Raw genomic sequence first — 22484 nt, forward strand, 5'->3', positions numbered from 1 at the left:
GCGCGGTCTGGATACCCGAGGCACGCGCAGAGCCGTATAGCTCTGGGTACGCGGCATGTGCATGTACTGAAGGTTTGCACTTGCACTCGTACACATAACGACTGTCCGTATTCACGTATCTACCGCAGTAAATATCGTTGCTGATGTTTGCTAGCCGATTGCCACACGCATCACGTGATAAGAAGCTAAGCGGTATTCACTCCATATCCCACGTATCTGGACGTATTCATAGCGCCATGAGTTGAGCAGCTTAGATGGAGCGCCGAAAACTCTCTACAGCGTTCATCTGCTTTATCGGAGGTATGTTAAATTTTCTTCCATCTAATTTGAAGGGAATTTTGAAATCTCTAACTAAACCAACGCCCTTTCAAAATGGTTTCCAGCTATTCGTACATAAATACAAATTTGCTCGGCTTACATCGACTTGCATGACTGTTTGTGTATCGACATGTTTTGTTGCTAGCGCTGCATTATGCGATATCATGGGACTTCGAGTCGATACCGAAAAATGCAACGGTGCAAGTCGGAGAGGAGACCCTGATAGCTTGCAAGGCACCAGCAAATATCAACCCCAGCTATAGCTACAACAAACTAAAAGGCGCACTGACGGACAGGTACCGTATAGAGCCATAGTACGAGTCTGTAGGAACAGTTAGCATTGAGTGTGCCTGCTATATTTCTTAGAGCGATTCGAGACGCAGGCGGACTTCACATCACTAACGTACAACACAGTGACGAAGGCTGGTACGAGTGTGTTGTCAACTCCGATGAGGGGTCGAAGTCAGCGCGTGCCTATCTAAACGTTATTGGTACAGTCTACTCCACGCAGGCATACACAGAGCTGCAATTCTTATCTCAATATTTTTGCTGTCTAGATCCTCTTATGTTCAGTACGAGGCCACATAATGTGACCGTCTCTCCTGGTCACAAGGCGACACTTGACTGCGCGGTCATGACTGACAGTCCTGTCATCTACACTTGGCTCAAAGGAGGCCAACCAATCACGTCGTCCGCAGAGATCACAGTGAACACCGGTAGACTCACTGTGTTCTCGGTTCAACTGTCCGACGTCGACATATACACATGCAAAGCGTCGACAGCGTCCGGACGCATCATTACTGCAGACGCTGCAATCCTAATAACAGGCAAGTAAAGTTCAATGGCGTCGTTTAGGGGGTTCCAGGGGTATGACTCTTCAAAACTTTGGGGTGTGGTGGGTTTACCTACTTGAAATTGATACATGGCCTGTATAAAAACTGAACAGCCAAAAGTACAGTAGAATCATACATGCAAGGCATCATGCACTCGGCATGCAGTCTGAATCACTCCCGGATTTAAGGCTGATTTTTGTATTGTCAGTCTACCCCACTAGCATGCAGTCTGGCTTCCTAACCATAGAAGGCTGGCGACGCCGCTGAGTAACCTTGTCCTAATACTGTAGCTTATAAAACCCGTTGTTTTAAGGCTTGACGGCTCCGCGATTTAGCGACATTCCTAACGACACGGTCATCCCAAAAGACGCGTCGGTAACAGTTCAATGTGCGGCCACTGGAACACCAACACCCCAAATCGAGTGGCAACACGACGGGAAAACGTAAACCTAATTGATATCAATCATACCCACCCAGACTAACTAATACTGATATTTGCAGAATTTCCGGCGAGACGTCATTGGCCGTCCTGGACGGGAATCCTCACATCACCCAGGCGGCAGTCAAAGCGTCCGGCGTATACACTTGCATCGCTTCCAACATTAAAGGGTCGGTGTCGCATAGCATCAAAATCACCGTCACACGTAAGACATTCCCAAAGAGACGTCTTTATACACTGCCTTGTACGTGCGTCTGTCAACCTCTCTCCTGCAAACTCATACATGTATATAAGTAATTATTATGATGATTTCTCTCTAGCACAAGAGACCACCACCTCGAATCCTACTACAGGTAACTATGCTCACAAATCAGCAATTGCTTGAAAATGCTAACAAAATGTTGTATGTTTCTAGACCGTAGATCATCGGGTGAAATCTTGGGTGACAGGACATTGTTTATTGCCACTGTGGCGGCGAGCATTCTTCTGGTGTTGCTTATAGCAGCGGCAATTATTGTGTGGTGGAAATGTGGACGGAAGAAAGGCCACTTGTCAAGAAGATCTTCCTATAGTTCACGACGACGTAAGCATTGTAGAGTAGGATAGGGTATAGACAGAGAGACAAGACATAAGGCAAAGAAACACACACGCACACACACACACACGCACACACACACACACACACACACACACACACACATTTATGTGAATGGATGGATGGCTGGATGCACGTGTGGTGTGTGTGTGTGTGCGTGTGTGTGTGTGTGTGTGTGTGTGTGTGTGTGTGTGTGTGTGTGTGTGTGTGTGTGTGTGTGTGTGTGTGTGTGTGGCAGATGAACAAACATAAATACAACGCATTAACAAACAATCCTTACAAAACATCAACTAACCAACTGACTACACCATGCACCAGCTCAACAAACAGTAACCAATGAAAGATGTGTTCTAGGAAGCAGCAGACGTCATCGTGGCCGCAGCAGAGACTTCAACGATGACTTCAGATTTACTCATTCGTCCTTCATGATGGGTTTCTCTGATAACAGCTATCCAAGCTCCATGCCCCTATCAGAATTCGACTACAACTCCAGACCCGTCAGTTTCAACTTTACCACGCAGAGCAGTAAAGCAACCAATTTCAGGAGTCACAGGAAAAGTAGCTTCTCACCGTCCAACTATCCCAACCCTGGGCATCCCTACCCAGTGAGCAATCCCACCTTCGGTCTAGACGACATCGAGTCTACACTCCAACGTCAAATGCAAGAGCTGGACGAATTCGAAACGAGCACCCAATCCACACCTCAATCAGAAGCAAGCTCTCGTCACAGTAGAAACACACATAGAGTACATCTCTCTACAGTGGGAGTAACTTCGACTCCAAAATCTGATACAACAAAAGCGCCAACTGAAGCAATGCGTCATCGCACACTATCACAAATGATGTCCGGAGAGCCCTTCGAAGAGCCAGAGGAATGGGGGCCAGAACACGAGTTTGTGCTCAACATACAGGCCAACATACGCATGAGTCGACTCTGGGAGGTCGATTCTAACCTGAGAGCACTAAAGATGGCACAATATGATGAGGAATCAGATGAAGACATTCAAGAGTAAGAAGACAGATGAAATGGCACTCGACTATAGTTAACAGCTATAGCTCATAATAATCACAAACTATACACTAGCATCTATCCATAACAAGTAAAAAATATCACTGTTAGTAAATTGTAATCACGTTATCTACCATTAAATTTTACACATGCGTCATCCATCCATGAGAATCAGAGGTGGTCATTACACAGTGCTAAGGTACTTTACTAAATACGAGTGTTAGTCTATGTGGCCCACCGTTTCTTGTGGGCTGGAGAAAAAAGATTGGATCTATGATGACTGCACGTTAGATATCATAAAATAAAAAATTCTTAAATTATGACGTCATTATTATTTTTAAATTACCCAAATCATTCAAATGTGGCCTAAAAGCCACCTCTGGTAAAAAGGGTATAAAAATCGGTCATAACGCGGACGTTTGGAGTTATGCTGTTAATTAATTAACAAACAAACCAAAGGTAGAACATAACCTCATTAGAATTGCATTAGAATTGTGTATACTGGTATTGAACTACACAGCCATGCATTCTGCTCTGACTCTCCTACGTCTGCACGTGATGTGCCAAGCAAGGTGTACAGGTGTACAGGTGCGTTCCAATCATAGGACACCACCCAGCTATCAACCTCCCCCACCAAAAATCTCCGTCACAAACTTGGTCATCATGTCGACGCTCTGGCCTTTCTCCCAATTTCTCATTCTATTTGGACTCATGTGCAGCATACAACATTCTTCAGCAAGTAAGACAGAGTAACACTAGTGTAGCAAAACACATAGGGGCGTTACACGGGTGTGGGCACAACAAACCCATGGTGGTCACTAAATATGCGTGTACAAGCCCGTGTACACAAATCTGTCAACGAGAAATGACGCAAAATTGTCTGGAAAACGTTTTCCTTGCAGTAAAGTCAGTTCTTCACCCCTAGAACATAAAACTGCGGTAGACATGTAAGTCCCACGGTATTAAAGGTTTTTTGTATTTTGTTCTAGATGTACCGACTTTTACGGTCATTCCCCAGTCAATGACAGTATTGGAGGGCGAAACGATTGGCTTGGCTTGTGCAGCAAGCGGAACTCCTCAACCCACGCTGACGTGGACGTTCTCCTCAAGCTTCCTGCAGCCGCAAAACGACGGTACTCTCATTATCAGAGCGGTCACCAAATCAGACGAAGGCATGTATGTCTGCACGGCCAGCAATATCAACGGCAGAGTGGCGAAAACCGCCACAGTGACAGTAACCCGTAAGCACGCAACACAATTAACTGCATTTATGACGTCATGTTCAAGTGTTCACATATCTATAGTTCGTTACAAGCCCTATTTCACAACAGTACCCTTGAATACAACGGCTGCAAACGGAAGTACAGTGAGATTGCCTTGTACTGCCATTGGTAGACCGACTCCTAGAGTATTGTGGGGAAAGATTGATGGTCAATTGCCTGCAGGGTAAATCTTTGGGTGTGTGCTATTGAAAGTGTTCTATATACTTCACTTACTGTGACAGGCATAGTATTGAAGAGAATTATCTCATACTCCCAAATGTCAATACAACCAGTTCGGGTGTGTATGAATGTATGAGTGGTAACACACATGGCAGTATCAGTGCCAAAGCAGAGCTAACTATACTAGGTGAGTTATATAAGCAAGAGAGAGAAACACACAGACAGACAGACAGATAAACCAAGCCCTATTGGCTTGGGTAGTATTTAGTGCTTAGATGGTGTATAATAGTTCAGTGTTTGAAAATATATGTATTGACAGACAGACAGACAGACAGACAGACAGACAGACAGACAGACACAGACCTTGCAAACAACAAAAGTCATACATTAACTAATGGACTTGGCTTTGAATGTCAAAGTCAAATAATCTATCTAGATCACCGTGATTAGATGATAGTTTTGAAAGTTTTCCGAGGACAACTTTGTCATTGCATCTTTGTAGAATTGTAGAAAATCTTTTTCTCCAATACGTCACAAACATGGAGACATTAAGATTGGCTTCTAGCAATTTACTGACTGTTGTGACAAATGTGGCAAAAATTCTCTGCTTTTGTCCCCCACCTCCCAAATTTTATATCACAAGACAGACAGACAGACAGACAGACAAAGACGAGACATTGATTGTGACAGCTAGTCGTTGCTACTTAAGTAACATTGTAGTGTGCCGCCCTCTTGGGGGCGATTGCCAATAGCCTGTAATAGCATTGACTTATTCAATACATCTATGGACAGAAACACTCACAAACAGACAAACATACAATGAAGACTAACATCAAAACTAATAAACTCAATCTGTTCAGCTCCCATCAAATTTAAGAAAGTTCCTCGTAATCACCACGGTCTGATCGGTGAGACCGCTCTACTCGAGTGTTCCATCGATCCGACGGGTACACCAGCCACAATCAGTTGGGCAAAAGACAGTATACTGCTTGATATGACAACAACGCTCAGGTACCACATCATCGGTGGAGGCAGTCTACTTATCACCGACCTCCGAAACGACGACATGGCTCAATACACATGCAGAGCCACAGGTGCAGTCGGTGAAGTCACCGCATCTGCTGTCATTCTCCTACCAAGTTTGGATCAACAAATAATTTTAGCACAGTATTAGACATACCAACTATAACAATTGACTGTCATAGGTGCGAGACAACCCAAGTTCAACAAAATTCCATTGAGTGCACAAATCAAGCCGAAAGAAACGGCAAAGCTTGACTGCACTGCAATTGGAGTTCCGGAACCTAAAGTGACATGGACAAAAAATGGACAAAGGTTGTAGTTTTCAGATACACAACTTTTCGTCTATTTCCATATTGTGTATGTGTCGTTTCATAGTCTGGCAGTCGTGTCGAACAATCATATCAGCCTTGTTGGAACACAGTTGGTTATTCTCTCTGCAAGCCCTGAAGACTCTGGTAATTTCACGTGTACGGCCACCAATATCGTAGGAAGTATATCAACATCGGTCACATTGATGATAACACATCAAGGTTAAAAAGCGAGCTCTTTTGTTGGATAGCAAATTTATTGTGTACTTCGTTGTACAGTGTTTACTAAAGCAACTACCCCAACTATGAGTGTAACGACAGAAGTGCCAAACGGTACAACAGCATATTTATAATCAAGTATTTCCATTAATAATTTTGTGTTGTTTTGTAGAGACAAAAACGGGTATTTTTGACACTATAGTATCAATAAGAACCAATTTAACTTGCTTGCCGGTTGTTTTAGAATTCAGCCTAGTATTTATTGTCTCTTTGGCCGCCGGAGGAGGAGCAGTACTTGTTACAGTTGTGATCATCATAATTTGTTGCTGCTGTTGTTGTAAAAAGAGCGATGCCACAGCTATGCAGAAAGTGTTACAGTGTGAGTCATTCACATTTCCATGATTAAAAGATTGGTTCCATCCATCTTTTGTCCATCTATATGTGTGTCTGTCTGTCTGTCTGTCTGTCTGCCTGTCCGTCTGTCTGCCTGTCTGTCTGTCTTCTTGTTCATACCATATGCCATTATTCTTACCAAAGCAGCTTCACTCATTTAATATCTTCATGCAGCTAAGGAATCATTTCCGAGCATGCCAAACGGTGGAGCAGTTCATCTTGGAGGCATATCTCACTTGTCTTTTACAAACCCAAACTACGAGGGTGGAGTAAAAGTGTATGATGCAGACAACGATTTCCTTGAACAAAGACTACAGAAAATGGGAATCCCAGTCTCCACTTCTGACAAATTTCAGCAGGCTCTAAGGCCAGAATGGGCAAAAAGACCGAATCATGATGTTGACGACAATGACTCTGAAGACAACGAAACTGATGATGATGACAGTGATGAAGAGACCGAGACTGATGACAGTGAAAACAGTGAGAAAGAAGAGACGAACACAGGTCCAGATACTACGCGACATTTAAAACAACACCCAAGAAACCCACCCACTAAATCACAACATAAAAAGCCATACAGCCACACAGACCCAACATGGCATGATAACCACAATTACAGAAGTGATAACAGAGAGTCATTTCATCGCCCATCCAGCCACAGAAGTTCAAATCAACGACGCCACTCACACAATGACAGCAAATATGGCAAAACGACAACAAATCATCAAAGTTCCAGGCGAGGATCCAAAACTGAAGATCGCAGATGGAGTGCAGAAGATGAGAGACCAACGACAACAAACAGCCAAACTGAGTACCATCGCCACCCACAAAGTCGCAAGCACAGCAACGATGATCACCATCCTCTCACAAGAAAGAGCAGTAACCAAGGCAGACGTCACAGTGGGCAAAGCAACAGCTACCAGTCCGATGAATATGAAAGAGGAGCTCCCAAGAGACAAAGTCAGAATGCCCGCAATGACAACAATGTCAGGGAACAACACGGAAGACAAAGGCATTCCCATACCAGTACTATGGATCGTCACCAGCGTGACCAGAGAGACCAGATGTTATTTTAACAGAAACATTTTACAAAATTCGTCAACTTTGAGTTTCATCTAGTAAGTAGAGCAACTCATTCTTTCTGTTACTCAACCAATGTAGACTAATAGTGTGGTCTGATACATATGACTATCATTAATTAACCAATTGAGAGGCATCCAGTATGCCGTACGTTTGACATTTAAAAATATGTATTTTATTTGTATTTTATTCACTAGCAGCTGCATGGTTTATTTGAAACAGAGCTAGCTTCTTTACATTTGCCATCTCGGCAATGTCTACAGTGTTAAAATATATTCAAATATCTAACAAGCTGTGGCAGTATAGTACACGAGCTACACCTCAGAAACCAGAGATACTTTATACACGACACGTTCTCACAAATTTCAACGGTCTATGTCCTTATTTACCATCAGCTCATCCAAAGATGCAAGTAATGAACAACAAGTGCTACACACAATAATTACGACAATATGTACAAATTTAATCAATTCATATTGACAAGAGACTAGCATGCTGTTTGGTGAATTCAATGAATTATACCATGTCTGACATCTACATCGTCCGAAGATTATGACATTGCTTTATAATCTAATTAAGATACTCACCTGAAGCCTAGCTAGCTAGCTAGCCAGGTTGCTAAACGCTCACGTTCTTGAGCCCAATATTTGAAATCAAATCTGTAATTGAAATCACACGTGCATAAAGTTGATTTATAACTGAGGCGGTAACGAAAGTGCCTACCATAAACTCTGACGAATTTCACAGCGTTGGGGAGGGATTACATGCAAGGAATCAAATCATCATATCCGGGAAAGCGTGGCGATATGTAGACCCGGATGTTTAGTAGGTGTACAGTACTGTACAGCACAGTCCTGTAAGCGGAGATGGGTTGCTAACTTAGGACTAGCTTTGCCTGATACTTATTAAATTAATAGAGGTTAGCAATACAAACTCGTATAAATTTAGTTTGTACAAGCTGTTCATACAAAGACCATTCCAATAATTCAAATGTTACGTAGAAATTGCTTGAAGATCGTGGAGCATTTTAGTGAAAGCTAAATCATTATAGTCGGGATCGCTTGATTTCAGGTCATCTTCAATGTCATCCTCATCGGTTGCAAACAATGGATTGGATGAGTGAAGATGTAGTTGACAGGGAAGACCATCCTGATGACTGGTGTAGTGTAGAACTAGTGCGGAAAGACTGGGAAAACACCTCTGGCTCAAACCCTACAGCAAATACATAAGACAAATGTTAGCACATTCTATCATAACAGTTGGATGGAATCCGTGACTCTCATGATTTCATCTTTACTTATTTTGTTACACATCTAGTCTCACGCTGTAGTATGCATATGATACACAGTGATTCCACAATATTTGTTTCCATTACCCATCTATGTTGCCTTCAAAGCATATGATTATCGATGTATTGTGCATGCCACTTAGTAATAGTAATTAACAATAAAAATCTCAAAACCACAGAATAGCAGTAATTAGCACTTAATTAAATAAATAAGTTTTGGCAACTTGTCTGCATTTCTAAAGTAATTAATATTAAAAATTATGTCATTGTGATGATGATCGATGCTTTACAAGCTACGTACGTTTATTGGTAGTAATGCAAAGTTTTCCTACTATAGGCAACCTCCAACTTCCATACACTGTTTAAGTTGCTTTCAAAAATTATTGGCTGTGATTTTTGATTGGTTAGCAGAAAGTTTCCTCAGACACCCAATTTACCTCATGACATTCTGCCATGCATAGATCTAGTGTCATAGACATTATACTACAGTAGTATGTATGCACGTGCACACTAACAACAGTTGGTCTGGTTCATTCTATCGCAAGAGACAGAGTACACAACCCCAAAACTTGTGTACATGTTGCAAAGAATAACACTGCTAATGCAAGACTTAATTATTAAATACAAAATAAATCAAGCTACCGGTTTCATTTCTATTGTCTGACTGATTAGATTAATAATTAATTAATTAAGTTAAAACTAAATCTCAAAACAACCATAAAGAGCAAATTTGTCAGTTCCACGTTCTACTATATTCAATAAGTTTTTCAGCATGCACAATAATTCTAAACTCACTAATTTATGGTACTTGCCTTCACATTTAATCCCATTGCAGTTTTCACAATTAAGTAGTTTGATATAGGCCCCGTCTGTTCTCCAGGCTTTGGAGGACATTTCATAGATAAAACGTATGATCCCGGTTGACTTTGACTATCACGAATCAGAAAGGCTCCATCACTTTCTTGAGCTAGAATCTCGACAGCTATTTCTCTACAACAGATAGCTACAGTTAGACATAATAACCTAATCCTAAAATCTTAGTCAAACAGTGCAAATAACTATGTCACATAATTCAAACCAAGAGTAAGTTCAGACTGTGAAATATTAGCTAATTAACCTTGGAAGACCTCCTTGATACCACTCAGCAAACTTCAAAGCTTCAGCCTCATCCAGCATTGGATCAAATGGTTGAACAGGAGCAGATGGTTGAACAGGAGCAGATGGTAGAACCGGAGCAGATGGTAGGACGGGAGCAGATGGTCGAATGGGAGCAGAGATAAGAAACTGGTGGGCATGAGAGCTACTACAAGAAACATCTATTAACACCAACTAAACTACAGACAAAGCATGTAGTATAACTACGTCTTATTCACTAAATATTTCACATTACACATACTCCATACTCCTAATAGCATCTCGTTATTGCTATCTATAAACCATAAACAATCTACAGCGTAAGGTAGTCACGTAAAGAGTCTAGTATCTACATGTTTCCATTGTTGTGCTCCTACCACAACACATTCCTATCTGCCTTCTCCTACATTTATATAACAAACAACTACGGTATACATAAAAGTCACTTAGTAGGATTTAAATCCATGTCACAGTAGTGCCAGGCCAGCGACTATGCCACTAGATCACCGATTCTCCCAATAAAAGACGGAGACGAAACTGCAACATCTTGTCTCAGATATATGCTACAAGCTGGCTACAACCTTTTCAAACAAAATAACTCAGGATTCACACCATGTAACCAGAGTGGGCTCCATTTTGAATCGGCTATAAACGTTCTGTCAGCAAAGTTTTATACAAAATTCTAAGTCAGTGACAACAATCATTTCACTTTATCACAGCCTTGCTAATCTGCCTAATCCTGACTGAGATAAACATGGCATCTCATCTTTTTATACTTTGGAGCCAATGATACTTGGTGCACAGGCTGTGCAGAAGCTGATGACTTGATTTGTGGCCTTTGCAACTTTCGATTATCCACAGGTGTGGATGATTCAGGGTACGGACCAACAGCTGTAACACGAACTGGAGTTGGTGTGTTTGCACCAGCTGTAATCTAATGCACAACAAGTATCAGAAGGAAGAATAATTTTGTTAGTGAAGTAGCCTCATGCTGACCACTGCTGGTGATGCAAGTTTCTTTCCTTTCATTGTTCGTTCTCTTTGCTCAGCAAAGACTTCTTTGAATGCATCGCCTACCATCTTGTTCACCTGACGAGCCTTATTACCAACACAATAAACATATCAATTGCAAACAAACAGACAGACAGACAACAGACAAACAGATAGACAGACAGACAGACAGACAGACAGACCGATGGACAGTCAGACAGACAGACAGACTATATTTCGTCTGGTAGTCTGTTCAGGAGTCAAAACATATGACACAAATTTGTAGTAACAATGATTATTACATCGTCCTTTTTCTCCGTCTGAAACACATGGCAAAAACTAGCAGCCGTCGGTCCTCCAGGATTCTTGGCAACAAAGGCAAAGTATTGCTTGTCCAAGATAAACGTGGTGTATGAGATGCGAAACATAGCATGTGCCATAAACACTCTCTACAGAAACAGAAAAACCCACATAAAATGAATAAACAAGTATGACAAAATACATTTGTATATACATATGTACAGTTAATACATTTACAGTTAATATATTTGTATGTACATGTACAGTCAACCTACGTTGTAACCAAACCTCTAATAGTGTGTACCGTACTTTTTTCTCAAATAGTAACCGTGTTCGATTAGTAACCCATGAATCTGAAAACAGTAACCTGTGCTTGATTAGTACTCATGCCTTGAATGTCAGATCTAGAGACTACAACATTACGCGTGCAAGACCATGTCCGTAAAAAGAGATGTTTTTAATTGCAAAAAAATTAAGGGCTGTGGAGGAAACTTGAATATCACCGACAACGGCTGTAGCAGCACAATACAAATCGACAGGCAAAACCTCTGTCAGTGAATAAAGAATTACGACAAACTGAAGGATGCCGCTGAGAGGGGATCTGAAGGAAAACGGAAGTGATTGAGCAGAAGAGGCAGGAAGCCCTTAGCTGAGGCAATTGGGAGTAAGCTATACAAATAAACAAGAGTGTGTTCCTCTAATACTACTTGCCTAGCTCTTTACTTCAACTTGAACCATGATAGCAGACATTGAAAAATAGTAACCCGTGCTCAATTAGTGAGCCCGCTTAAATAGTAAGTAACTCATGGGTTACTATTCAAGGAAATATGGTATTCTACTGAAGCAAATAATGCCAATACCTGATAATACAAACTATATGTCAATAACAATCTTTATGTACCCTATTCCAATATATACAGCCACTATAAGCAAACCCCGTTTGTTGATATCAATATGGATAAAGCGGGCAGATGAAGTATACATGAAATGGTGACTTCAATTCATCACTAACTAACAATTAGGCAAACTCAAAGTATTCATAACATAATCAGACACCATGCATGTAGATGATAGTTGAGTCATGCAAAGTATGTCTGTAAGTGTATGACAAGTGTACGAATAGCATTACCTGTACAACAATATTACCCTATAACATTATTGCCTTATAACTATATTACACTTAGAACAAGACGTTCGTGTAGAACAAAGATAAAGGGGCAGGCAGACTACTAGTAACATTGTCTGTCATTTGTCGATTAGTTCTGTACGTATGTTTGCATGTCTGTCAGTTTGTTTGTCGTCTGTTTGTCTGTATGCATGTCTGTTTCAACAGTTTGTCTGTATGCATGTCTGTTTGTCTGTGTGGTGTCTGTTGCCCAGCCCTCTGTCTGTCCTCCTTTCTGTCTATTTGTCTATCTGTCTGTCTATCTGCATGTCAATTCAAGCATCTGCCTAATCCGTCTGAATGTCACTCTAATCATATTAACTATGTCTGTCTGTCTGTCTGTCTGTCTTGATATTAAATTTACACAATAAACAATAATGGAATCAACGCACCGTTTCATCCTCACTCAATATTTTCACGCCCTCCTTCTGAACAACGACAATGACCGTCCTCGGTTTCTTGGGCATCTACACACACCCACACCACACCCACGCAATCAATCATTCCCATTCCTCGACCACCAAATCGCATCCAAGACGACATACCACCAACTTAGGAATCTGCTGCTTCACAACACCAGCCTGAGCTCTACCCGCCGCCGTCGGAACAGAGAAAGACCCAACATACTGAGTGGGCGTGGCACCAGAGTTTATGAATTAGACCGAACGGTTATTTATTTATTTATGCCTACTTTCGCTTTCTTGTTGTGTCCTTTCGATTTCTCTCCCGGTACGGCTTTGTGAACGACGGCCTTTGCGGCGCGTTTGGGAGCGATACCTTGCTGTCTCAGACGCTGCTCTTCTTTTGCCTTGCGGCGAAACTCGAGCACTTCGCGCCTGTCCTCTTCTTCTTGTTTCTGCTTCGCCTTGAGTAGGTACATACGGTCAACGATTCTTTGCAATCAGAGGCGGAGACAAATTGAGGAAAATCAATTAGTGAATTGATTTGTAATCCAGTGTGGGCGTGGGAAGTAGGCGCCTACCTCGGTGATCGGACGTTGGCGCACAATTACGTCAACGCTCAACTACGCTAGCGTACGCTATTCGCTCAGTCACGTGTGTTTACAAAGTCCCGCGCTGTTTCTTAGTTAGAATTACAAAAAATTATTAAGAAATTGTGGAAACATATTCTACAGATGCATGACACATAAAATATTTTTTATGTTACAAGTTACATTTAACTATATTTAGTTTTTATGACGTCACAAACTGTAAAAAGGACGCATTATTCACAAAAATAGAAAACGAAAACAACGTTTTGTAAGCTCGAAACTAGCAATCTTTTGCGCGAACGAGAATCTGAGTTCCGAGGATTAGCTGCTTGTGTGGTAGAGCTAAAAGTAGCTGATATGTTTGCTCCACGGCGGTGTGGATTGAGATATGATCCTCCAACGCTTGTGCTTGACTATGTGATTGTTTCGACTGGTGGGTGAGAGTCAGTAGTAGATAGGGCTGTCCAGAGAGGCGTGGTCATGTTGTATGTGCGTGTAGGGAAATTGAGACGACGAGCGATGCCGTTGAAAGATTTCAAGGAGGGTCTTATTAGGTGTGTGTTTGTTTGTGTTTGTGTGTGTGTTTGTTTGTGTTTGTGTGTGTGTGTGTGTGTGTGTGTGTGTGTGTGTGTGTGTGTGTGTGCGTGTGTGTGTGTGTGTGCGTGTGTGTGTGTGTGTGATATTTCGTTTTTGAGTGGTTTTCTAGTGTGGAGGAACTTACTGCACAAATTAAGAAATCCAAACATGCTATGTATTTGGAGAACGTGTCATCGAAGCAGGTGAGTTTGAGATAGTAAACACTACAATATTGTTTTTGCTGTGAGCTGTTTGCCCTGTTCGTTTACACACACACACACACACACACACACACACACACACACACACACACACACACACACACACACACACACACACACACACCACACACACACACACGCACGCACGCACACACACACATCTCAATTAAATTTTTTTAAAATTATTTAAGCTTCAGCGATTGCTCGAACGTCTGAAGTCACATGTAGGAAAACAAGATGCCCCATCTGAGCGTGAGCAAGCACAAGGAGACTCTGGATCTTCATTGCCTAATTCTCCATCTCCCGTCGGTGGGCATCAGATAAATCTAGAACTTGACCTCAACAAGCTCTCAGACTCCGAGTTAGAGAAACATAAAGCAGCAATGGAAGTTCTCTTTGAAGCAAATCGGAAACGACCAGATGATGACGGTTTTGTCTATGACGTGGAAGTAGATTTTAACAAGGAAGGAAGGATGGAGTCAGGCTGGGACAACGAAGACAATGATGAGGATGACGAGTTTTAAAATCGTATGTGAAGTGACACGTACCCCTAAGTGTACAAATAGCAACTATTTTATTATACATTACAATGTAGCTTAACAGATTTTCACAGTATATATGTAGAGTGACTTGCTACTTTACTACCTGGCAAGCCTATTCTATACAATATGTTTATATGTATGGTTCTCTCTCACTGTGCCATGAGTGGCATTGATCTTTGTTAAAAACATCAGTTCTATTGGGGTGGTCGTGTCACACGAATGTCTGACAAAAGGATCCCCAAGCAACTGTTGTTTGGTCAACCATCAGGGAGGTCTGAAAATGCAATTCAAAGATTTTCAAACGGAACCTCAAATCTTGTAGTATTGACTACGATCAGCTTATCCAATGATAGGGCATGCTGGAGTCTGGAAGATCACTCTGTCATTCTTCCCTCGACGAGTTTCAACAGCACCGAATCATAATCTTCAATCAAAGTGCCAGAGACACAAAGAACGACCTACTGAACACACACACACACACACACACACACACACACACACACACACACACACACACACACACACACACACACACACACACACACACACTTGTCTAACTTGCACAAAGAGTGTTGATTGAGAGCAGCCCGGCCTTAGTGTCCCATCCAAGGCAGAGAGGACACTGACAAGTCATCATCCTAATCAGCGGGACATGCAATCCATCCATGCATAAGCTCACAATCAAATATCATTGGACATGGCTTGATATGTTGTAATGCGTGTGACATGGGACAAAAAATACTTGTATGCTTACACTACAAAAGGTGGCTAGTCTATAGTCAACATTCGTGGCCCTCGCACTGCAATCGATGGCATGGGCAAAAAACCAAGATACGAGCAAGTGTATTTGACTCAAGTGCGGGAGTAAGAAAGCAAATCTCATTGTTACTATTATGACTAGTATTGTTATCTCTGACATGTTCAACACTGGAATTTACTCTAAAACCATACCAACATGCACCCAGCGGTCAAACAAAATTTCTGATCACAAACTGGCAGTTTGATAAAACATTACAGCCAGCACTCACTATTCTGACCTCATTTCTTGAGGAAAGTCTGAAGTCAGACGAAAAAACTAGACGTTTTGAAAAAGTTGCTACCAGAATGGACACCTAAACGGGATGATAACCATCAGTAGATGTACTATGTATGACGCCGGCATGCAGTATGATGCATTCACATACCAGCCAATGTAGCACTGGCACAAATTCTCATTGGACGTCGCCTGTTTGATGAGTAAATCGACTTGGTCGGTGATGGTGTGACTGTCGTATTGTGGAAAATCATGCCCTATACAGCCGCCTAGTCGGTAACTCATCGTGACACGTGACACGACACTTACCTGTTAGTTTGTCTCTCACTCTGTTGGTTATTTCTACAGCCTTTTTGTTCAACACCTCCGGCTGGTTACCGTCTTCGTCTCCTACTAATCAAACTTTGTTGTGAGTCAATCACAACTGGCTATATACACACTACAGACAGTCAATGCTCTACACATTAAGCATTAGCCAGTAAACCTTCAGTCTACAAAGTGAATCGACAGACGGATGGACAGACAGACAGACAGACAGGCAGACAGACAGGCAGACAGACAGACAAACAGACACGTACACAAACAGACAGACAGGCAGACAGACAGACAGACAGACAAACAGACACGTACACAGACAGACAGACAGACAGACAGACAGACAGACAGACAAACAGACACGTACACAGACAGACAGACAGACAGACAAACAAACAGACACGTACACAGACAGACATAAATCAATAAAATCCATCTACACAAATCATGCACACACCTGCAGTGCCCTCAACTGAAGGGACTGATCTACGAGATGTATGTGGTTCCTGTGCTGTGCTGTCTCCGAGCATTTCTAATTTCACACGCACAATTCATTGAAGTCGTGATTGCTTGTACTACGTTGACTCACCCGCACCTTGGCCGGTCGTATTGGTTTTGTCTCTTTTGCCTTTCGGAGCAGCTACGCAAGACATCGATGTGATAAACTTACGTTTGCATTTGTTACAAATATCAGACCGTCGACGAGTCTCCAGTTGAGCAGTGGATCGTACACAAACGCTTCTAGCACTGCCATCACGCTGTCCTTGTTCTCTCGTAATACGCGCATCACATTGTGACATGTCATACGAAAGTTGCCTTCGATGCCCGTAACCTTTATAAACACAACAAAACAGAAATGACCACCTCTGTCTCCAGCTCTCATTTTGAATTCAAATTAAGGCGTGTTCACACTGAAGCTCAAGTTGCCTTTATTCCCCATTAACAGAGTTTTAGCCAAAGGCGGCAATGCCAGCAAACTGCGGGCTGGAGGGCTTAGACTATGATTGTTTTAGTCAGACAATGCCGCTGTAGAGCTCATGCAAACTACGGCTACGTGCAGCAAAGTCATCAGTATAAGTATTTCTTTTGAAAGAAGACTGTAGACAAAGGAGTGTGTACCTTGCTCCACTGTTAGCATAAATCTACTAAATGTTGCATTGGAGATGCCTTGGGACAATGCAATGTACTCTCTGTTTGCATTGAAAAGCCGACCCAAGTAGATATTGAGAAAGGTCAGGGTCTGGGAGTGCTCTTTATATCTTTACTGCTAATAAAGGGTATCAGGTATACATCACTGTAAACATCGAGAGTACAAAAACTACCACTGACAATGACTTACTTTCAATTAGATTAAATACTGTAAAGATCATTAGTGGTTACATATGCCTTCCGTCTGGAAATATTTAATCAAGAAGAAATGGTACTAATTAAAATACGCTACAGTACAGTGGGTGGTCAGTGGGTGTGGTCAGTAATGACTGATAGCTTGCCGGCTGTCACAATTTTCTGGCTAGAACTCTGATTAAATTAAGCTTACTTCGAATAAGTATGTGTTCACACTGACTTGCACCTCCTTTATTCTCTCTTAGACTAAGACACTTCAGCATATGCGGCAGCTTCCTCCTTAGCTAAGTCTGTTCAGTGATGTGATCACATGCATGTAGTGCATATCAACTTGTAGTGCTACTAACCGTTCTTTTGTTAACACTTCTTTACCAGAAGCAAGCCTGAAAACAAGCTGCTAGAGCAAAATACCATACTCACTTGAATATTACTCCAACACTAATGTCTGGCCAGAGTCAAAAGGTCTAGTATGGAATGGGGTCTTACTCAAGAATTGACACCTAAAGTTGTTAGTTGACAGAATTGATTTATTTAGTAACTTAAACAGCACGTTGCTACACTAGTAGAGCTTCAAACCGCCACCACTCCATAAAGTATAGAACCTAATCTTCTATGGTATCTGAGTCATCAAAACCTTTAACATGTGGTCAACAGGCATGCACAAGTTGAAGAATGTCAGCATCTCTACAGGCACAATTCCAGCAAACAGTCACTGTGGAAAGCACCAATTGGCATTAACTAAAGAACTAAGAGGTGTGAAAATCTTAGAGCCTTGGCCAATGTAGAGGCTTGGGGCTTACTTGAGCCCTGGGGTAATGATCAAGTATGGTATTCACTGTTCTGCACAGGAGTTTCGGAGTGGTGGTCGGGCATCAGCTGCATTAAGGGGCGTGATTTATTTCAGACAAGAAAGCACCAAACAGAATGTATCGCACTGTTGATGGCCTATAATCTGAAAGAGCAGACATAAGAAAACTGCAACTTCTGTCAACAGTCTGCCCAGTCTCACGTTTATACTATGGCAAGGCTAGCTGTCTGCCATCCATTGCAGCAAGTAAACCACTAGCATAGTGCTGATCGGAACATGTGGAGTGATGGTCGGGCCCGACCACCTCCGACCACATGGGCAGAACCCTGTGGTATTTATAGAAATCGACTTTGATGACAGTACGTACAACAGAGGCTCCCCAGCAAAGTCTCCAAAAAGGCTACCCAAGGCCCAGATATCCAGGCTAAGGGTATAGTCTTCTGGTTTCAGTGTGAACACTTTAGTATGGTCGCATCACACTTAACAATCACAGGCTAACTGTTATACAAAATACAATCGGCATCATTCTCTACAATAAATCAATAATGGTCACGGTTTTCCCAGCTTTTTATTTAAACTAACCATAAAATTAATATCAACTAATCATGTGACTCCAGTATGACAGTAAATACTTAAAGTAATCAGTCACCACTAGTTTACAAGATCAACATCACTACAAGGACTAACCCTAAGAGAGGTATGTACAAGATTTGTTGCTCACAAGATGTCAAAGATTAGCATGTACCATAAAAGTAGCTACCTAAACGGGTGGCACACCCGGCTCCAGGATGAATGTGTGTGTGTGTGTGTGTGTGTGTGTGTGTGTGTGTGTGTGTGTGTGTGTGTGTGTGTGTGTGTGTGTGTGTGTGTGTGTGTGTGTGTGTTGCCAATAATGAAATAATCAAGTAAATTTATTGATATTCTATCACAATCACTAACGAGTATTTTCAATCTGTTATCAATTCACTCGTAGTGTTAACTGACCTCCATTGCCTTCACCAACATTCGTGTCAAACGGAAAGGTATTTTCTCCGGAAACTTTTCTCTTGTCATTGCAACCTGACAGCAGACATGCACACTCGAATAACAAAACACCAAATACACATCCACATAAACACACAACCTCAAAGCAATCTCCAAAGTCAATATGCACAATGTGACCAGTAAGGCGATCAAGCATGAGATTAGATGGATGTCTAAACAAACAGTCACTAACTACTGACACTTCAAGCTACGTAACAAACAGACCTATCTCCTAGTCCCAATACGTATCCAACCATTGACATGACCGCGAGAGATCGAGTGTAATTTGTACGGCGATCAAACCACACCTTCACAAAACAAACAACAACAAAGTCGTTGATAGACAAACAACACACAGCAATTGTGTGTATATATATACCTCACTGCTTGGACTCTTGAGCCACAACAATTTTGCCAAGTCATCGCCGGGAGTCGTTTCCAGTGCCTTCTCAAACACCTCAACTTTCTGAATCAACGTCAAGTGATCATAGTCGGGAGCCATCTGTACAGACATGGCAGACGAAAACCAGTGACATACTGGAATAAACACACATGGTATTTACAGTATGAGTGGTGCCTATTTGGTGGTTTACAAACAACAAATTTAGAAGTAAACTTGAAGCCATCTATGTAGTGATAGCATAACCCAAGTGTCAACCGTAAAATGTGCTTTATGAGTTGAATCCTGGGCAACACATGAATTACATTAAATAAATAAATTGTTATTAATCAATTTGTTAACAACGAGTGCCCATTTTTGACTTTGTCTGAGATTTTGGCAAGATCTTCACACACACAGACACAGACACACAGACACACACAGACACAGACACACAATGCAGGTTGTAACTATTTATACAATTTTACAGAAACTGCAGAGCCTGCACTCTTAGAGATTTATCAATTGACTTGCCTTTAGCATAAATCTGTGCTCAACATTGAGTAGGATCCGCCGCTTCTCACGATAATCTCGTATCAATGTGTGTAGCGTATCACAGTGAGGAACCCAGCCAATCAGACCCGAGTTAGTTGACAATGGAATCACACTATAACCTTGAATACTACCAGATACAGACACATCCCTTGTTGTGTATTTCAGACAACAGGAAAGGGTTTGTACCTGAGATGACGTTTGAATGTGATTGGGTCGGTCCTTAGTAACGTGTTGACAAGTTCGAAAAGCTGCATGACTCGTTCATCTTGTCGGAGGTCTTCGTGACCTTTGAGTAGAAATGTGAATTCATGGCCATTGCTCCCTACAAGTACAAACATAAAGATACAACACATACAACACAAGCAGTCACTTGTGTGTGTGTGTGTGTGTGTGTGTGTGTGTGTGTGTGTGTGTGTGTGTGTGTGTGTGTGTGTGTGTGTGTGTGTGTGTGTGTGTGTGTGTGTGTGTGTGTGTACCTTGGATGCTGAGTTTTCTCGGCCGTTGCTTTGATGTGATCACATTAAGAGAAGCTGAACAAGATTGGATGCGAATGACTGGCTGATTTGGTTCATATGTTCCTGGAACAGCCAACTCCAAGTCTTTGCATTTCAGTAGCTTGGGTGAGACATATTGTAGCTCCAGTGACGTCAACTAACAAACAATTGATTTCAAAATACAACTTTGAGATAGAAAGCATGAAAATATTTAGTTATGACATACATACATACATGCATACATACATACATACATACATACATACATACATACATACATACATACATACATACAGACAGACAGACAGGACAGGTAGGCAGACAGACAGACAGAAGGGACAGAGAGACAGACGGGACAGACAGAGAGACAGAGAGACAGAGAGACAGACAGACAGACAGACAGACAGACCAGACAGACAGACCAGACAGACAGACAGACAGACAGACAGACAGACAGACAGACAGAAAGACAGACAGAAAGACAGTAAACAAACTAAACTAACAAACAGACAGACAAACAGACAAAAAAAGAGACTAAAGAGCATTTGACCTGTGGCAACTGTTTTGATATTCTTCGAAATACGTGATAATACAGATCCCATGCCTGTGTGAGATCCTTGACATTCTGTGACCGATGATACTTCTTACACCACTCCAGAGCCTCAGCCAAATCCCGTCCATAAGCCTGATTGAAAGAGGTCTCGTTCAGTGTCTGTGGCCCTCTCTCTCTCTCCATCATTGTATGCAAAGGCTCCAGCACGTTAAACATGCCTTCAACGTTGCGTTCGCCAAAGTACAAACGAGATGCTTCCTCGAGTCCTTCATGCCACTGTTCATGCCACAGTATAGCAACTCTGATGAGCTCTTCACTTACCTAAACAATCAGACAATAAATTAGAAAGAAAGAAAGCAACAAACGCAAATGCAAACACACAAACAAACAGATAGATACACAGACAGACAGACAGACAGATAGATGCACGGACGGACGAATGGACGGACGGACGAATGGACGGACGGACGAATGGACGGACGAACAGACAGACAGACATATGAACAAACAAACAACCAGTCAATCGGTCAGTCAGACATCATAGTTTGATGTTGGAAAATATATGTATTGACAGACAGACAGACAGACAGAGAGAGAGAGAGACAGACAGAGAGACAGACAGACAGACAAAGAAGCAGACAGACAAAGAAGCAGACAGACAGAAACAACACAGCCACAACAAATAAACAAACAGACTGACATAAACTACTTCATACCAGCCTTGCTTGCTGCACAAGAGTGTTGCTATGCTCACACATATTTTGCAAAATCGAATTTGCAGCAGTTCGTCTTGCTTGGCTTGCACCTCGAGACGCAACAGTAAGTGGATAAATCAAAGCCTAAACAACTTTAGCCAACAACGATCACAATGTCTTCAAAAAGCAAGCAACCTGTGGATGATGTTTGCCAATGTCTGTCAACAGCTGGTGAATAAGCTTGCTCACCAACTGTCTCTGTGTATCAATTCTTGCAATAAGCTGAGGAATCACCTAATAAACAAGACAAAGTTTGACAACATTGTCAATCTTTTATCGTAAATTCACAACAATTCCAATGCAACAAATGTGTGTTGATCAACTATCAGACAGACAGACAGACAGACAGACAGACAGAA

The 22484-nt window shown here is 41.9% G+C and overlaps 5 protein-coding genes and 1 long non-coding RNA gene across 9 annotated transcripts in view; 3 read left to right on the forward strand and 3 right to left on the reverse strand.

The window, feature by feature from the left end:
• The first annotated feature begins 172 nt into the window (after nt 1–172).
• LOC134182117 (roundabout homolog 1-like) lies at nt 173–3335 on the forward strand. 2 transcript variants are annotated; one of them, XM_062649457.1, is made up of 9 exons: nt 173–300; nt 464–614; nt 685–809; nt 876–1145; nt 1465–1594; nt 1653–1834; nt 1911–1943; nt 2006–2173; nt 2540–3335. In XM_062649457.1, exons 1-9 carry the CDS (start codon nt 255–257, stop codon nt 3196–3198), a joined length of 1764 nt encoding a protein of 587 aa, XP_062505441.1. In that variant the 5' UTR covers nt 173–254; the 3' UTR covers nt 3199–3335. The 2 variants fall into 2 exon arrangements, with proteins under 2 accessions (XP_062505441.1, XP_062505442.1); XM_062649458.1 differs by having other exon boundaries at nt 1653–1795.
• A 452-nt stretch (nt 3336–3787) lies between these two features.
• LOC134181904 (basement membrane-specific heparan sulfate proteoglycan core protein-like) lies at nt 3788–7895 on the forward strand. Of its 2 annotated transcripts, XM_062649189.1 has the most exons (11): nt 3788–3933; nt 4184–4435; nt 4499–4640; nt 4699–4823; nt 5497–5775; nt 5842–5971; nt 6035–6189; nt 6247–6300; nt 6359–6370; nt 6431–6565; nt 6754–7895. In XM_062649189.1, exons 1-11 carry the CDS (start codon nt 3858–3860, stop codon nt 7653–7655), a joined length of 2262 nt encoding a protein of 753 aa, XP_062505173.1. In that variant the 5' UTR covers nt 3788–3857; the 3' UTR covers nt 7656–7895. The 2 variants fall into 2 exon arrangements, with proteins under 2 accessions (XP_062505173.1, XP_062505172.1); XM_062649188.1 differs by having other exon boundaries at nt 6359–6565.
• Nucleotides 7896–7954: 59 nt separating this feature from the next.
• On the reverse strand, nt 7955–8463 carry LOC134181906 (uncharacterized). The gene is made up of 3 exons (XR_009970219.1): nt 8383–8463; nt 8247–8318; nt 7955–8088 (listed from the first exon to the last, which is right to left on the reverse strand). It is a non-coding gene; the product is annotated as an uncharacterized LOC134181906 (long non-coding RNA).
• An 80-nt stretch (nt 8464–8543) lies between these two features.
• LOC134182200 (SH2 domain-containing protein 5-like) lies at nt 8544–13508 on the reverse strand. 2 transcript variants are annotated; one of them, XM_062649576.1, is made up of 9 exons: nt 13228–13508; nt 13082–13162; nt 12929–13003; nt 11374–11520; nt 11078–11179; nt 10858–11015; nt 10065–10247; nt 9760–9937; nt 8544–8871 (listed from the first exon to the last, which is right to left on the reverse strand). In XM_062649576.1, exons 1-9 carry the CDS (start codon nt 13414–13416, stop codon nt 8653–8655), a joined length of 1332 nt encoding a protein of 443 aa, XP_062505560.1. In that variant the 5' UTR covers nt 13417–13508; the 3' UTR covers nt 8544–8652. The 2 variants fall into 2 exon arrangements, with proteins under 2 accessions (XP_062505560.1, XP_062505559.1); XM_062649575.1 differs by having other exon boundaries at nt 10065–10250; nt 13228–13507.
• A 334-nt stretch (nt 13509–13842) lies between these two features.
• Nucleotides 13843–15018, forward strand: LOC134182459 (centrosomal protein of 19 kDa-like). The gene is made up of 4 exons (XM_062649862.1): nt 13843–13960; nt 14027–14081; nt 14234–14306; nt 14516–15018. The coding sequence occupies exons 1-4, from the start codon at nt 13885–13887 to the stop codon at nt 14846–14848; spliced, it is 537 nt and encodes a 178-aa protein (XP_062505846.1). The 5' UTR covers nt 13843–13884; the 3' UTR covers nt 14849–15018.
• A 675-nt stretch (nt 15019–15693) lies between these two features.
• The window catches only part of LOC134182088 (serine/threonine-protein kinase mTOR-like), a 32340-nt gene continuing 25549 nt past the window's right edge, over nt 15694–22484 (reverse strand). Inside the window, 16 exon segments of the mRNA XM_062649420.1 lie at nt 15694–15978; nt 16051–16156; nt 16209–16292; nt 16672–16746; nt 16804–16854; nt 16911–17046; nt 19351–19425; nt 19490–19562; nt 19615–19697; nt 19769–19891; nt 20303–20450; nt 20510–20645; nt 20800–20974; nt 21368–21691; nt 22087–22209; nt 22261–22359. Coding sequence (XP_062505404.1) covers nt 15963–15978; nt 16051–16156; nt 16209–16292; nt 16672–16746; nt 16804–16854; nt 16911–17046; nt 19351–19425; nt 19490–19562; nt 19615–19697; nt 19769–19891; nt 20303–20450; nt 20510–20645; nt 20800–20974; nt 21368–21691; nt 22087–22209; nt 22261–22359 — 1827 coding nt within the window. The 3' untranslated portion in view covers nt 15694–15962.

Source organism: Corticium candelabrum, chromosome 7, assembly GCF_963422355.1.
Source record: "Corticium candelabrum chromosome 7, ooCorCand1.1, whole genome shotgun sequence".
In the NCBI taxonomy this organism is placed as follows: domain Eukaryota; kingdom Metazoa; phylum Porifera; class Homoscleromorpha; order Homosclerophorida; family Plakinidae; genus Corticium; species Corticium candelabrum.

Coding starts and splice junctions, on each gene's coding strand:
- LOC134182117 (XM_062649457.1), top strand. CDS start 255: ATGGAGCGCCGAAAACTCTCTACAGCGTTCATCTGCTTTATCGGAG. Junction 810..875: donor TGCCTATCTAAACGTTATTG/GTACAGTCTACT, acceptor TTTGCTGTCTAG/ATCCTCTTATGTTCAGTACG. Junction 1,146..1,464: donor CGCTGCAATCCTAATAACAG/GCAAGTAAAGTT, acceptor CGTTGTTTTAAG/GCTTGACGGCTCCGCGATTT.
- LOC134181904 (XM_062649188.1), top strand. CDS start 3,858: ATGTCGACGCTCTGGCCTTTCTCCCAATTTCTCATTCTATTTGGACTC. Junction 4,436..4,498: donor CGCCACAGTGACAGTAACCC/GTAAGCACGCAA, acceptor ACATATCTATAG/TTCGTTACAAGCCCTATTTC. Junction 6,301..6,358: donor AACGACAGAAGTGCCAAACG/GTACAACAGCAT, acceptor GTTGTTTTGTAG/AGACAAAAACGGGTATTTTT.
- LOC134182200 (XM_062649575.1), bottom strand. CDS start 13,416: ATGTACCTACTCAAGGCGAAGCAGAAACAAGAAGAAGAGGACAGGCGC. Junction 11,180..11,373: donor AGACGGAGAAAAAGGACGAT/GTAATAATCATT, acceptor GTTGGTAATAAG/GCTCGTCAGGTGAACAAGAT. Junction 10,251..10,857: donor CAAGTATCATTGGCTCCAAA/GTATAAAAAGAT, acceptor TGTTTCTTGTAG/TAGCTCTCATGCCCACCAGT.
- LOC134182459 (XM_062649862.1), top strand. CDS start 13,885: ATGTTTGCTCCACGGCGGTGTGGATTGAGATATGATCCTCCAACGCTT. Junction 13,961..14,026: donor CTATGTGATTGTTTCGACTG/GTGGGTGAGAGT, acceptor ATGTGCGTGTAG/GGAAATTGAGACGACGAGCG. Junction 14,307..14,515: donor AGAACGTGTCATCGAAGCAG/GTGAGTTTGAGA, acceptor AAATTATTTAAG/CTTCAGCGATTGCTCGAACG.